General features: G+C 35.1%; 2 protein-coding genes across 2 annotated transcripts in view; one reads left to right on the top strand and one right to left on the bottom strand.

The window, feature by feature from the left end:
- The first annotated feature begins 339 nt into the window (after window positions 1-339).
- LOC124538667 (dynein axonemal assembly factor 10) lies at window positions 340-3,119 on the top strand. Its single transcript, XM_047115800.1, has 6 exons — window positions 340-786; window positions 902-1,029; window positions 1,254-1,471; window positions 1,542-1,664; window positions 2,009-2,121; window positions 2,737-3,119. Exons 1-6 carry the CDS (start codon window positions 503-505, stop codon window positions 2,942-2,944), a joined length of 1,074 nt encoding a protein of 357 aa, XP_046971756.1. The 5' UTR covers window positions 340-502; the 3' UTR covers window positions 2,945-3,119.
- Window positions 3,120-3,960: 841 nt separating this feature from the next.
- LOC124538665 (protein pellino) overlaps window positions 3,961-16,613 on the bottom strand; it is a 68,132-nt gene continuing 55,479 nt past the window's right edge. The window contains exons 4-10 of the mRNA XM_047115799.1: window positions 11,706-11,900; window positions 10,536-10,715; window positions 10,055-10,162; window positions 9,547-9,703; window positions 7,973-8,153; window positions 7,009-7,158; window positions 3,961-6,075 (exon numbers count right to left, since the gene is read on the bottom strand). Of these exons, the coding sequence (XP_046971755.1) occupies window positions 7,032-7,158; window positions 7,973-8,153; window positions 9,547-9,703; window positions 10,055-10,162; window positions 10,536-10,715; window positions 11,706-11,900 (948 nt within the window). The 3' untranslated portion in view covers window positions 3,961-6,075; window positions 7,009-7,031. The remainder of the gene's footprint in view (window positions 6,076-7,008; window positions 7,159-7,972; window positions 8,154-9,546; window positions 9,704-10,054; window positions 10,163-10,535; window positions 10,716-11,705; window positions 11,901-16,613) is intronic.

Here is a 16,613-nt window from a genome sequence, read left to right as displayed (position 1 = left end):
ATTCACTTACTAGAATCATTCGAGTTTTAGGTATCGATTGCAATATAAAATGTATGTACTATATAATTTAAATGTAATTATGTCTCAAAAATATTTTTAATAAGTGTATAAATGTACTTATTTATTTAATATTTTATTATTCATTTGTATAGTGTTTTTCCTCTGAATAGATTTAAAAAATATTGTGATACTTTTACAATAAAATTATTGTTTAGCAAAAGATCTTTATAGTGTTGGGAAGTTATGGATTTGATTGAGTTTGAAATAATCAAAAGTTAAGACTATATGGTTGATGCTATTGATGATAATGTTGATGATCAGTAATACACTAAATAAATACAAAATAGAAGGATTTTTTAAAAATATTATAGGTGGCAAATATTTCTGGTAGTTGACATTGACGGATTGAAAGCTTTATCAGTAACCATAGCAACAAGTTTTGTTTATTTCGCTAAGTTTTAGGTTATAAACGAAATTGTACCTCTTAGAAATTATATTAACAATGGAAAACGGTGATACACCTCAAATTATAACTCATATAGAGCATAACCTTAATCATTGTTTATTTGATTGTAAATGGATTCCATGTTCTGCTAAATTCGTTGTAATCGGCTCATTACCAAAAGGAAGTGGTACTTTAGAAATTTTCGAAATAAACTCCGGTGAACTAAGAAAAATAAAGGAAATCGAAAGACCTAATTCTTTCAAATGTGGTACGTTCGGAGCCAGTAGTGACATTGAGAGAAAGCTCGCTACTGGCGATTTTAAGGGGGCTTTAGAAATATGGTATGTATCCAATTTATTTCATTACTACTTGATCATTTATTAAAAAATATAATTAAATAACAAAAATAAACATTTTCTATGTATTGTATAGTTTAAAAAAAGTATATTTTTTTAGGGATCTAGAAAAAAGTGGTCAAGTATACATAACAAAGGAACACACAGATATTATCAATTCCATTGATGGCATGGGAGGAAATACTCTCAACTGCGGGGCCCCAGAGATAGTAACAGGAAGCAGAGATGGTTAATAACTTATATTATCTTATTACCATTTTGAAGTAATGAACTTCATAATGCAATTAATTTATTATCTTAATCTCTACACAATTGACAGAAACTTACCTTTATCTTAACCTTTTATGTATCTGTATTTATAGAAGAAACTAAAGAACTACCAAAGAAGGCTTAGCTATTAAAGCTTCAGAAAATTTATTATAAAATTTATATTACATTAAAATTATTTTAAGGTACCGTAAAAGTTTGGGATCCAAGACAAAGAGGTAAACCTGTAGCAAATATGCAACCCGTCCAAGGAGAGACAAGACGTGATTGTTGGGCCGTTGCATTTGGTAATTCTTTTAATGATGCCGAGAGGATAGTCATAGCTGGTTACGATAATGGAGATCTCAAGATGTTCGATCTTCGGACTATGTCTTTAAGATGGGAATGTAATTTGAAAAATGGGGTAAGTAGTGGAAACTGATAATGTTTTATTGCTATACAATGGATACTAATTGTGATTATGTGTTGAATAGGTATGCTACACTGAATTTGATCGCAAAGACATACCAATGAATAAACTTGTTGCAACAACATTGGAAGGCAAGTTCCATGTATTTGATCTGAGAACTCAGAACCCTTCAAAAGGATTCGCTCAGGTATTTTGGTTTCTTTTGTTAAATTATATTGTTTTGGCGTATAGCTAGTTTTATATAATTATGTTGTATATAATTATTAAATAATATAGTAATCTACTATGCAGACCTTTATACATTCTCATTTGAAAGGGTGGCTCCAACTCATCATATTATGCCAATGTAATACAGAATAAAAAAAAACATATTTAAAATAAAATCTTAGATTATATTCAAGATGTATGGTTTGTATTTTTTAGTCCTTAGTTTCAAACAGGCTATTCATATCTTTTTATTTTTTAACATGTATTTTGAAAATGTAGCACCAAATTAATAATATTAAAAAAAAAAAAATTGCATATTTACAGGTGTTAGATAACTCATCGAAGAGTGGTACAATTTGGGTGGCGCGTCATGTTCCTCAGAATCGAGATTTGTTTTTAACATGCGCGGGGAATGGACAAGTTTCTCTGTGGAAATAGTAAGAACATACTCTTAAAGTCTACTAGACTGTATATATTTAATAATATATATACTATTTGTTATATTTTATAGATGATAAAAAAGCGTGGAGTTAATACCTGTTGACTTCCAAGCAGGATATATTAATTTAAATAATTCTATTTAACTAACATGACTTTGTATTTTTTAAATGTTAAAAAAGAGTAACTACTGAGTTTCTTGCCGGTTCTTCTCGGTAGAATCTACTTTCCGAACCGGCTTCACTTAATTGTAAAATGACGATTCAAAAGTGCTTGTAAAAGCCTACTTGAATAAAGTTTAATTTGATTTGTGCCATAGTATGTTTTATATTTTTTGAACTTGTTGTTACTGAATAGGTTCTTATAATATCGTAATCTACTTTTAGCAATTTGAAAGTAAATTATGTATAAATAATGTCATCAATTACTTAGTCTGCGACAAAATGGTTTTTTGCACGGGTAACACAGAATAGGCATGTTGGCAATGTTTGATTCATAATAAAAACGAAATGTTTAAGTATTACTTAAGAATAAAGAACAATGTATCGTAACTTTTTAAGCCCAAGTCATAAAAAAATATTAAAATGACAGTATCAGTTTAATTTTAATTTCAGTGAATACCCAGAGCAGAGGTACCATGTTGACTCGCAAGGCGTTGCAGTGGGGGTTCCGGGCAAGCTGAGAAGGTTACAGCGGATGGTAATCAGCTCGCAGCCGATAAATTCGCTCGAGTGGAACAGAGACCACCTCGGACTGGCCGTGGCGACCGCTTACGACCAATATGTTAGAGTTCTCGTTACAACCAAACTCAATTTACAGTGACTTTGTCCTGACTGATGTCTTAGATTTTGAATTAAGTCAATAGTGATGTTTCTTTATGGCAAATGTAGGTTAAAATGGCCATAAGTGACCATTCATTTATTATGTAAGACTATTTTCGCTACTTTTTATCTACCCCCCACCCCCTAATATAGGATAAAAATAAGAATAGGCTGCCTGCTATTTCCCTCCAAACAACAACAGAATAACAACAGCCTGTAAATTCCCACTGCTGGGCTAAAGGCCTCCTCTCCGTTTGAGGAGAAGGTTTTGGAACATATTCCACCACGCTGTTTCAATGCGGGTTGGTGGAATACACATGTGGCAGAATTTCTATGAAATTTGTCACATGCAGGTTTCCTCACGATGTTTTCCTTCACCGCTGAGCACGAGATGAATTATAAAGACAAATTAAGCACATGAATCAGCTGTGCTGGCCTGGGTTTGAACCCGCAATCATCGGTTAAGATGTATGCGTTCTAACCACTGGGCCATCTCGACTCATGGCCATGGGCCATTTCCCTCCGTTTAATATTTATTACGTAAGAATCTAAAGGTAAAAATGATTACACATTTGTTTCACTTTAACGTTAATTTTTCAAAGTACCAAATTTATTATTTGTAATTTCATAGGTTTTTTTTTCAAATAATTGTAATTTTGTGCATTTGCATTGCACAAACTTCTTCCCAGCCCCCTGTAAGAAAACAAGACATGGTCGCCCCCCCCCCCCTCCTTAAATCATCTTACGTAATAAATGAATGGCCCCTTATTTCTTAAAAGAAAGTAGTTTGTTTATTGTTGATATTATTATTAACTGTATGTATATTTTTAAGGATGGATTTACAAATTCGCACTAAGTCATACTAAATTAGGTCGTCAAATGAAGCTGACGATAATTTGTGCCTTTCTATGATCTCTTTGCTTTTTTTTATAATCGTAGAAGTAGCGAAGGATTAGAATTATTCAGTTGCGTTGAATGTTGGAAGAACTATTTTTATTTGATAAATAAAAGACCAAGTCAATTTTCTAACTCAAAAGAGCATTTTTATTAACCTAGCACTTATTATAAATAAAATTAAGGCTAGCATTCAGTTCTTATTTAGACAAACGTAAGAGCATCGACTTATCGCGCCTGGAATAAATTCGTTTGTTTTTACATGACGAAAATAGTTAGGACCGCGCAAGACGATAGTCTTAACGTCGCTACATTCCCAGCACGACTGGCATGATTGTAACACAAAAGTTTACGCACATCGACACCGTAACAAAACAACACACCATGTATAAGGTAGATCTGAAAAATTTTGTGTTACAACCCCGCAGTGCATACTTTAACATGTCATTCTAATAAAAATAACGCTAATTATACCGAAACACGTCTGCAGTGCAACGCAATTTACAACACATACCAAAGCATAAATATTATTAGAAGCTAAAGGGTATTCCAACGTCAGCATTCGTCTTTCATGACGTACTAACTCGCCTTGTCTGACGGCTGCTTATATTGTCACAAGTCAAAAGGAATATTCGTACAAACATTTCAACATAAAGAAATTACTCTTGTTTACGAGAATCACATGTACAAATATTATAAGCCATTTCATAAATCAATAGGTCCATAAAATATGTAACAGACGATCTTCTTTTTATTTTTATAAATAAGTAATTCAATTTCATTTCAAACTCTTTATTTCTAAATTAATATGTTTACTTCTGCATACAGTTAATAATATGAACTCTTACTATAACAGACATATACATTTCTCGCGACATTTGACTCGAAGGCATGTTGTGTAATCACTAACTAGTGGATTCAAATTGTACAAAAACTAAATTTCTCGAATTACGTAAGCTAATTTCACTACGTCTATAAAAACTTACATTATTTTTACAAACCTCCCGTTGTCGTATCGGCGAACGCGAACAGCGGCGCGACGTGCGTACAATGTTAACTTAATTTGTCGAAACTACCGTGAGATCAGTGTGAACGGAATCCGCTAATAAGATCACTTAACACTCTGTAACAACTAAGTACTCCTTTTTCTCATAAAAAGGTATCAGTTGAGGGAACATGTCGGAATTGCTAAATCAGATATGAAAGTCGGTGAGTGCGAACGAGATAGCGAATACAACTTAACATAGCGATGTATCCCGACGTGTACGGAACCAACAACTAGAAACATATACTCGGGAATAACGGCTACAACTAACAGGCTCGCTTACAACTACGAAGCATGCCACACGCTACTGAAACCCCAACATAAATTAATTAAACTGACGATTATTTACATTTCATTAACCTTAGTCAATTATTATTTTATTCGAAATCATATTACATATAAACTGCTGCGTTGTTTAAATAAAAATCGGCCAATTAATTTTTTTTTTTTTTGTAGAAAACCTGTTATATTTCACTCCTAACGATTCCGATATAAAACTAATGCAGCAATTTACAAAGCTTCGAATGTTTTCTGTCATTTTATTTCCTCTGTTTGTGTAATTAACAAAACATTAGTCGAACACTTTATTCTTAAAATAAATATGCAGACGTTAATACGTTTCCGTAATGTTTAAATTAAAAAGTAATATTTGCATCATTTAATATATAGAACATATACCGTTTCTGTTCTTAATATACTTAAAAATAACTTTATCGACTTTGACGTGCCTTTTATACTAACAGCTATATAACAAAATACAGCTTACTATTGCATATAGAATTAATGCAACCGGGTTAAAACTTGGTTAAATAAAAAAAAATCAACAAACAACATTGTAAAATGTATGACAATAATGTCTATTTTATCATTTGTTAACCTTCAAATTACTATGTTATGTTAAATCGGTATTTTGGAAAATATACATATCAAAAATAAAATATATTTTCTGATACAAAACGTTCAAACTTTGAAACAGATAATGCCAAATTGTATTGCAAAGAAATTTCAGATTACTTATAGACCAATTAAAGTGTCATAGTTAAGCAAAAACTATAAGATTGTTTGTAAGTAGAGCTTACAGACACTGAATATTATGTTCTTATGTGTAACGGGCTACGTGTCGACGTTTATGTGTTAATTATATCACGTTGTAGATATACCCTGCTTCCTCACGACTCGGCCCCTCTGCGAACCTGAAACAGTTAATTACTTAATAAGCAACAATATTTATACATAACATTATGTAAAGCTTACAATCATTTTTTTTATGCTCTATTGAAAACCATAACAAAAGAAATGTCAAAACAACTGACAGCAAATAATGCGATATTATTGGTCGAGAGATTGTTTAATCTATAATATTCACTATGGATTTGTAAATAAATGGCGTCTGAAAATACCACATCTGATTTTGGAAGTAATATTAAAATAGCCATAAATAGTTAAGTCTAATAGCGTATGATAAATGAAGATATATTAATCATAAACTCTTAGTCGTGATCAATATAGCTATTAGCAAATCGCATGAAAAACTTAATCTAAAGTTTGTTTATATATTTTCCTACTTCATTTGTAAAAAAGAAAGTCCAAAATAAGTTAACTGTATGTAGACTCTGATATCATGGGACGAAATCCCAATGCCGGTCATTAAAAATGCATTGGATGCAGGTCAAAAATGTTCAGTAGCAGACCGAAATCATTTTGTAGAATAAAAAGAGTTCCCTTAATAATTAAAGTATACAACATCGAACAGTTGTGCGCATGCGTTAATCTTTGTAAGAGTTTCGTGAGTCGAGATGGCCCAGTGGTTAGAGCGTGTGCATCTTAACCGATGATTGCGGGTTCAAACCCAGGCAAGCACCGCTGATTCATTTGCTTAATTTGTCTTTATAATTCATCTCGTGCTCAGCGGTGAAGGAAAACATCGTGAGGAAACCTGCATGTGACAAATTTCATAGAAATTCTGCCACATGTGTATTCCACCAACCCGCATTGGAACAGCGTGGTGGAATATGTTCCAAACCTTCTCCTCAAAGGGAGAGGAGGCCTTTAGCCCAGCAGTGGGAATTTACAGGCTGTTGTTGTTTTTGTATTGTTGTTAATCTTCGTATATATAATGAGCGTACCTGTGCGTGGGAGCGGGAGAGATTCAGTCGAGGTTGTCCTGGAAGATGAGGCGCACGTAGCCCGGCGAGCCCTGCAGCGGCGCCGCGCAGAACGGGCAGATGGCGTGGAAACCGTTCGTGCCGTGTGGGATGTCCACGCTGGCCCAGTACCTGCGCACCAGCGAACGTTATTCACGGCGAATACACTGTATAATGTTTCCAACGGGGTATTGTACGACACAACTTAGATGTCGCATCGGCAAAATTCGTAAAACCGATCACATCCAAATTGAGTACGCCATACCAAATTCTCAATATTTATTTCTCATGCGAATATGATCTTTGCACAAACGTAATAACCTGTAATATCATATGACGTAATATATTCGACAATTTGACGCGTGGATTCACATGAACTTGCTTGCTCTGACGCGTGAATCTATAGCGACGAATAGCGTCGAATGGCGCGATAGGGAGCTATTTCTATTGGTTGTGTAAATCGGTAGTAATCGGTTTTAATTTCATTCCGTTGCATTTTCCGATGCTACATCTAATTTGTGTCCTACTACACGGTTAGGGGTTAGGTTAGGTTAGGTGAGCTGAGATGGCCCAGTGGTTAGAACGCGTGCATCTTAACCGATGATTTCGAGTTCAAACCCAGGCAAGCACCACTATATATATGTGCTTAATTGTGTTTATAATTCATCTCATGCTCGGCGGTGAAGGAAAACATCGTGAGGAAACCTGCATGTGTCTAATTTCATCGAAATTCTGCCACATGTGCATTCCACCAACCCGCATTGGAACAGCGTGGTGGAATACGTTCCAAACCCTCTCCTTGATGGAAGAGGAGGCCTTATCTCAGCAGTGGGAAATTTACAGGCTGTTACTTTACTTTACTTTTACACGGTTAGTGGATAATACAAGTATATATGTTCCCAGTAATTAGTATAATTCAGGTATGTAACGTCTGTGTGGCACTCACTTGACGGTCCGCTCCGAGGCCATGTGCCCGCAGGGGTTGAAGGCGTATGTGGGCGGGCCCGAGTCGACGTAGAAGGCGGGCTCGATACCCATACACACGCGCACCACCGAGCCCGCCGTCAGGCACATCGGGCAGCGCCGCACGCCCGCCTCGCTGCCCTCAGCGCCCCACGAGTGCTCTCCTGAAAACCAACCACATTTTTTTTTTTTTTTATGGTATAGGTTGGCGGACGAGCATATGGGCCACCTGATGGTTAGTGGTCACCATCATCCATAGACAATGACGCTGTGAGAAATATTAACTATTCCTTACATCGTCACTGCGCCACTAACCTTGGGAACTAAGATGTTATGTCCCTTGTGCCTATAGTTACACTGGCTCACTCACCCTTCAAACCGGAACACAACAACTGACTACTGTTATTTGGCGGTAGAGTAACTGATGAGTGGGTGGTACCTACCCAGACAGGCTCGCACAAAGCCCTACCACCAAGTACATATAATAAAGGTAGCGTCATTAGTACGGCGTGTTCGAGAAAGCTCGAATAAAATTTTGAATTTAATTAGCGAAAGAATGGACTCAGACTTGTACAGGAGATTCACTGATCTACATGTTCTGAGAACTTAATAATAATAAATAAATAAATATTAATTATGTAATACTAACATAGAATAAGTTAAATTGTATACTAACAAATATGGACTATTATTGTCTGAAAATAAATGAATTAATTAATTATTAATAATATGTATATTCATATCAAGAGCCGAGGTGGTCCAATGGTTAAAACGCGGACCTTTATGTATATTCATGTCATTCATTCATTCAAATAGCTGAGGTGGCCCAGTGGAAAGAACGAGTGCATCTTAACCGATGATTGCGAGCTCAAAACAGGTAAGCACCACTGATTGTTCATGTACTTAATTTGTGTTTATAATTCATCTCATGCTCGACGGTGAAGGAAATTCTGCCACATGTGTATTCCAAAAACCCTCATTGAAACAAATGTTCCAAACCTTTTCAAAGGGAAAGGAGACCATAACCCAGCAGTGGGAAATTTACAGGCTGTTTTTGTTGTTGTTTGTTGAGAGAATATCTTCGTACTAGTTGCAATTTAAGTCATTACGAGAACTTACTAAGTATCTATGCTGCATATAAACTTGTTAACAAATTATTTGTTATATAATCTATTCCAACCGTAAGAGGAAAAAAGTTAAATAAACATTTGCCACTGAATTGACGCAATATAATTGGTCGAGAACTTGAATAAATAAATAATCTATAATCTTTGAATGTCGCCAAAACTGTCATTGCCATTAAATTTAAAGTGGATATAAGCTGTTTAAGAGCAAATCTATTATAAATATAAAAGTCAAGAACTGTAACTTGACTATATAACCGAATCATTAGCAAATCGCATGGCATACGTAAATCTAAGTTTTGTTTAACTTTATTCCATCTTATTTAGATAAGTCTATGGGTAGAATGAGTTGTACTGGCTCGTGTATTTTTATTAGGATTCAAATGTAAAATTAGCGGATGCAACATCGCTTACGAATAATCGTCTCGCTCACCTTGCACGTGTCCACAGTTGAGATAGACGTAAGGCTGGTTCAAGTCCTGGTGCGCGGAAGACAACTTCCGCGGAATAACGAGTGTGTTGAGTCCCACGGGACACTGCGGTCTTCCTGCGTTTAATTCGTCTACTAATGCTTCTAAGTCACGCTTCGTCTAGAGAAATATGTTTATAACGGTTAGTGATCGTAAATCATTGCATAGTGAACAAAATCGCTTATCGCTGTGTGTACCTATGTATGCTTATACCTTTAAAATTACGTAACGGAATTTGATTTGTTTTTTTTTTTAATATATAGTCTGATTCGAGGGTAATGTTTTTGTATATGATTAATGGACAAAATATAGTTATATAGTAAAGAATCACTGATAATTTTAGAACTTTCTAATGTGATGTCTTAAATAAACAAATTCTGTGGTATATTTAGTATCAGTATTGCACCCGTGCGAAGCCGGGCCGTGTTGATAGTAATATATATAAAAAGAAGAAAATAATGTTCATCGTACCGGTGAATTTTTTAATCCTTCAGCGCTTCTCCAGAGAAGTGTTGCGCCGCACAAATCAATCATTGTTCCATCTCTTAGAACATTGGTCTCCGCTTGACAAGGCAAACCCTAAAAATGTAATCTGTTTTAATATCATATGAAAGTTAATCTGTATATCTGTCTGACGTTCTTTCACGTCCAAACCGCTAAACCGAATTTGATGAAATTTAGTATGAAGCAAACTTGAACTCAAAGAAAAGGACATAGGCAACTTTTTTTTCGAAAATCTGACAACCAATATAGCGCTAACGCAAGCGCGGTATTAATTCAGTTTTGAGACAAATTCATACATATAGTTTAAAGAATTGAGAATATTATATTCTGCAATATTAATTCTAAAACGTGAGCTAATCTGCAACTAGTACAACCATAAATTAATTATTGATCGAAACACCATATTCTAGTTTTGTTAAGCAACTTTCAATGAGTAATTAATTAATACCTTTTGTTGTGCCGATCGGCTCTCTCGTAGAGAAAACACGGCTCCTCCAACTGAGGTCTCGCGCCAGGGACCGCACGTCGCGCTGCCACCGCAGAAGTCGCCTCGCGGATGCATGATGAGGACACCGTTTGTCGTGAGACCGTCGATTTCGTGGTTCTCCGTCCATTTTGTCGCTTTTTCCTGGAAATACACAATGGCGAATTTTATTAATTGAGCATTAGTTGTATCAACAGTCACTACTCCAGTGGGAGTTCAAATTTTATATATACTTACTTTTAAAAATTTTGCGTATTGTTAAATACATTATATTTATTGAATTACATTGTTAATCATATATTATTAGCTATGAACATGGTGGTTTTTTATTACTTTATATATTGAAAACGGGATATTTACCATTTCTTTTATTTTTATTTGGTAGAGCTCGATATTACAACATTATATACGAATGTCTTTTTCTCGAGACTATCTTAAAAGGTCATTGTTATTATTGTTCCTTACCGTAATATTGAAAAAAAGTAAAGTAAAGTAACAGCCTGTAAATTCCCACTGTTGGGCTAATGGCCGCCTCTCCCATTAAGGAGAAGGCTTGGAACATATTCCACCACACTGTTCCAATGCGGGTTGATGGAATGCACATGTGGCAGTTCGATGAAATTAGACATATGCAGGTTTCCTCACGATGTTTTTAAATTAACATGGTTATTTTTGTTATTAAAGTTATTAATTTCGGGATATTTACCATGTTTTTTATTTTTGTTCGGTGGAGCTCGATATTTCGACATTGTCTACGAATGTCTTGTTCACGAGACTGAACAAGACATTCTCGTGAACAAGACATTCGTAGACAATGTCGAAATATCGAGCTCCACCGAACAAAAATAAAAAACATGGTAAATATCCCGAAATTAATAACTTCCTCACGATGTTTTCCTTCACCGCCGAGCACGAGATGAATTATAAACAAAAAATTACGCACATATATATAGAGGTGCTTGCCTGTGCTGAATCCGCAATCATCGGTTAAGATGCACGCGATCTAACCACTGGGCCACCTCCGCTATTATTATTAATAATAATGTTCATATAATTAATAATTCTAGGTAAATTTAAGACTATATATAATAAAAAGATATTCATAGATATAGGAGTCATAGAGGATCAACTTACACCCAAGAATATATTCCTCGAGGAGTCGAAGCCCGCCGCGTATATGCGGCAGTTGTTCACGTCGTTGCGGTCCGCGATGATCCTGCAGGCGAACCGCGATATCGTACTCTGGAGCACTTTCGTGTCGCCGCTCTTGTCGCCCGCCACCGTGTCCATGACCACGAAGTCGATCGGGGGCTCCGACGATCTGCCAATCTACGGACAACAATATACATCACATTAATGTTATAAAGCTAGCGGTATTAACTCAATTGCACTTTATAATAATTATTAAGTTCAGTTATCTTTTTTTATTTAATTTGATTTTATTTATTTTTTTATGTGAATCAAAAGTTTGTTTATTTGGTTGCTTATATAACACATTATGTTATGGAAGAATGGGTCCCTCTGACACGAGTATGAAACATACTCACTAGAGAGACCCAACCTTAAATATGCTATGTAAACTGTGGTAACGAATAAATAAATAGAAAAAAAAAATTAACTCAAAATTCTCATGAGATAAATCGTAAAATGAATATGCCTAGACACATTAATCCTACGTCCCATTGGAAAGCTGTTTTTAAATAGTTATTATGCCTAAATCTTATTTATCTATGATAATCTGTATTAATATTATAAAAGTGAAAGTAACTCTGTCTGACTGTCGCTTTTTCACGACCAAACCAATGAACCGAATTTGATGAAATTTGGTGTGAAGCTAACTTGAACTCCAAGAAAGGACACAGGCTTGACACACTTTTTTCCCTTTTTTTTTCGCTGGAAAAATGCTTTACGCGCTTCCCCCACGTGATGGTAAGCGGGGGGGGGGGGGATGTGTGGGCCTCCCCGGTTGTCCTGGACACAGAGTGCGCCCAGGTCCACCGGGTTTACCCACTAAAAAACCAGCGGTACCCTCACCGTCTCTCGGCGGGCGCCACAGGATCGCTTACGCATACTACCGTGGCGCCCTGACGATACTTTTTTGCCTAACACATGACAACCAACTACCTAAAAGGCGAGCAAAGCCGCGAGCGACATCTAGAATTATCATACATTCAATAATCCTCCTATTTTATTAAATGTCTGTTCAGGCGAATTGACATAAAACTTTAAAAGTCATCATTTCTAACGATAATTTTAAAGTAAGGCTAATATTTAATAATAAATAATATAAATAAAGCAATATAGATTGTACCGCGAATAACCGGCGAGAAATTCAATAGTTACTCTTTTTCATCAATCATATAGATGCTATAAATCATAATCTAAAATAATTTGACAGTCTTGTTATTCTTTCCAACTCGAACAAACCGAAAGAGATAGCAATATTCACCAATCAACTCATTCTAGATATTGTGTACAAAATTATCAACTTCGGAATATTTTCTAATTTCTTCTTTCAACAATTTCGTGTATATGTATGAACGACTGGAAAGGTTTTCGTTACGTAATATCAGTTATGCTCTGATTACGTCGAAAGGTTGAAACAATTACTAAAAAATATTCCTCTATTTTCAAGGTGAATCTTCAAGGCTCTTGTTTTCAGCATTCTTTGTTTGAAAGTCGAGCTACAATTGTGTTTAAATTTTTAGTTTAGCTAAAATACAGACTCTGAAGCGATTATATCAAGAATATTAATTTCTAGGTTGAAACTGTTGACTTTGATTTTCTAACGCGACAAAAGTGTACTATTAATCCGTAATTCGTTTAAAGTAGGTCAAAACTCAAAGCGGAGGTTCTTTTTACTTTATTAGATCTACGACAAACTCCGTTCGGACTATGGCCTGAGTAGAGTCTGTTGAGAACGAAACTTAAAGTATCAAAAAAACGGCAAGTGGCATTTGAACTATAATTCGGGTATCTGTCCTATACTATTACTAAAATAAAAACAGTAACGAAACTGCGAAAGAGTCTACTAACAAATTTTAAAATCTATATTAATATTAGAAATTTAAAAGTAACTCTGTCTGTCTGACTGTCGCTCTTTCACGACCAATTTGAACCAAATTTGAACTCCAAGAATGGATATAGGCTACTTTTTTTGCCTAACACATGACCCTTAAATGCCAGCGCAGCCGCAGACAACGACCAGTTAAAAAGTATATCATTAATAATTTGTATTGTAATTTAAAATTCCCTTAATTAATATTTTATTTTTGAAATTATAGGCTCAGTTAAAGATTGCTACTTACATTAAAATTATCTGAGTACTGCAAGAATGAATATGAATATGAGACAACATCACATACATTACTCTGATCCCAATGTAAGTAGCTGAAGCACTTGTGTTATGGAAATCAGAAGTATCGACGGCACCACAAACACCCAGACCCAAGACAACATAGAAAACTAATGGTAATCTACATCGACTTGGCCGGGAATCGAACCCGGGACCTCAGAGTGGCGTACCCATGAAAACCGGTGTACACACCACTCGACCACGGAGGTCGTCAGTTACATTCATATATAAAAAAGAAAAAAAATATATAAAAAAAAATACTGTAAAAATTAATACGAGTTTAGTCAAATGATATATAATTTTGATAGAACGTTGGGAAATGACGGTCCTTTCAATACTTGAAACCGTAGCCCGTAACCTCGACGGCACCTTCGAGACATGGTCGTAACGCACCAACTGCCTCAGAGGTCATATTATCGTTCATTGTTCTTGCGTAATGGTTTAGCTCCTACTTATCCGAATTATTTAACAAAAAAACTTTTAATTTATACGATACGACAGACAACTTACACCGAAAAGTTTTTAGGTAAACAACTTTAGGGTATACTTAGATTCACTACTGCTCACATTGTATTATAAAATCATTAACATAAACAATTATTTTTCTTTTTGCAATCTTTAATTTTTTTATAGATTATGTAAAGAATACGCCCACAATATATACATAATACTGTAAAATTTAAGAAGCTATTTAATACTAATTAATATGAAAGAAAACAATTTAAAAAAACACGCCGTGTTTCTTTCGCCGGATCTCATCAAATATCAGGGTATTTTCTTCTCCGAACCAGCACCGGTTCGGAAAAGAAAATTTTTCAAATTTGTCAATTAAGTATATTACATCTAATATTAAATAAGTGATATCAATTTTATTTATTTAAAAACAATTATATAGAATCTTATAACAGGACCTTTATATCGCGTTAACCAAATAAAAAAAAAATGTTACATATATTTAATTTAAGAAAATTTCGTTAAATAATAATGCATTGAAATAAAATTACAAGAAGCTTACATAATAATATATTTTCGACCGCGGTAGTTCTAAAATAGATCAACAAAGCGAATTCCTTGATTGGTAGCCAAATCAAATCGGACGTCACCACTTTGCTAACGTAAAATAATATACTTTTAAAAACATGTTATTAGCACACATTTTACGTGGTGGTAGGGCTTTGGGCAAGTCCGTCTGAGTAGATACCACCCACTCATCTGATATTCTAGCGGCAAACAGCAGTACTTAGTATTGTTGTGTTCCAGTTTGAAGGTTGAGCGAGTCAGTGTCACTACGGGGACAAGGAACATAGCATCTTAGTTCCCAAAATTGGTGGCGCATTGGTGTGATATAAGGTATTTTTATTATTTCTTACAGCGACACTATCTATTGACGGTCAAAATCAAAATCAAAATAAACTTTATTCAAGTGGGCTTTTACAAGCACTTTTGTATATATCTATTATAATATATCCTGCCTGGAAGTCAACAGGTATTAATTCCACGCCTTTTTGTGTGGTGGTCACCATTTGTCCACAGGTGGTCCATTTGCCTATCTGTTTAACTATTACCTACATAAGAAAACACAATCATTTATTTAAAACGATACAAATTATACGATAAGTTTAATGGTCTCGTGCTTAAACAAGCAAACGGATCCAAACGAAATCTTTGCTCTTAACGCAGGAAGCTGGCAAATGATGTGTAAAGAAAGATTAATATGGATAATATCCGACTGCACCGCACCGACTGAAACTCAAATCTGCTATTCACGTTCATCAAATCTTCATATTTCAAAGTCCATATAGAAACGTCAAATCATCAGTTAATAACTAAAGGCCATACTTCACGGTGAAGAATAAGAATGAATCAAAACGATACTTTGAGAAAACATACGCATATTAGTTTGGTACAACAGTTATGCTCATTAATGTTTAATTAAAAAGTAACAAAGTTCAAGCATTTTAGGAGTAACATTTGTATTGGAACACGTTTTGATCTGGTACTTCAATGGTTTGTTTTATAATCATCACAAGTATATTAATCTGACATATAGGTATATTCTCCTGTGGGTCCCGACTTTTCAGAAGAAGTAGCGATAGCTTTAGAACAATAACTAGTTATCACCGGCGGCTTTGAACGTGTCGTTAGGTGTTAGGTATAAATAGCAACTTAATTCCTTATTAGGTGTTCAAGCTTGCTTAAAAACAATTTTCATCAAATTCGGTTCGAGTATTTAGTGAAAGTGTAACAGACAGAATAACTTTAGCATATATAATATTAGTAGGTATGGATAGGTACCTACCTATCTCCTCTCTAGCCTCTATTGATTGTTCGAGTAAAAGATTGTATAACAAAACGAAACAAAAAATATAGCCATATGGTATGAGATGCAAGACATATCCGCCCTTACGTAGGGTCCGGAATAAATTGATTCTACAATAAGAATGCAGATTAGCGTGATCCAGGCCGCATTGCTGTTGTTGGGTAACGGCGACGCGAGGCGCCGCGACGCTTGCGTCACGATCGCCGCCCTATTACTGTCGCATATATTATAAGAAACAAACACTGCCGAGCCCTACTTGTATACGTTTCGAATCCACTAAAGAGAGAACACATATGTTCACCGAGAATAACTTGCAACGTGAAAGCGATCAACATCTTTAATCTCCAATATATGCTTGCACAATTAT

The sequence above is a fragment of the Vanessa cardui genome, chromosome 20 (genome assembly GCF_905220365.1).
Source record: "Vanessa cardui chromosome 20, ilVanCard2.1, whole genome shotgun sequence".
NCBI classification, from domain to species: domain Eukaryota; kingdom Metazoa; phylum Arthropoda; class Insecta; order Lepidoptera; family Nymphalidae; genus Vanessa; species Vanessa cardui.
Note: the sequence above shows the minus strand (reverse complement) of the source record. Positions and strands in the feature narration are given on the sequence as shown.

Bases quoted from the DNA above. Each gene is read 5' to 3' on its own strand.
- LOC124538667 (XM_047115800.1), top strand. From the start codon at position 503: ATGGAAAACGGTGATACACCTCAAATTATAACTCATATAGAGCATAAC. The intron at 1,472-1,541 runs GTAAGTAGTGGA...TGTGTTGAATAG, and splicing joins AATGTAATTTGAAAAATGGG to GTATGCTACACTGAATTTGA. The intron at 1,665-2,008 runs GTATTTTGGTTT...GCATATTTACAG, and splicing joins CTTCAAAAGGATTCGCTCAG to GTGTTAGATAACTCATCGAA.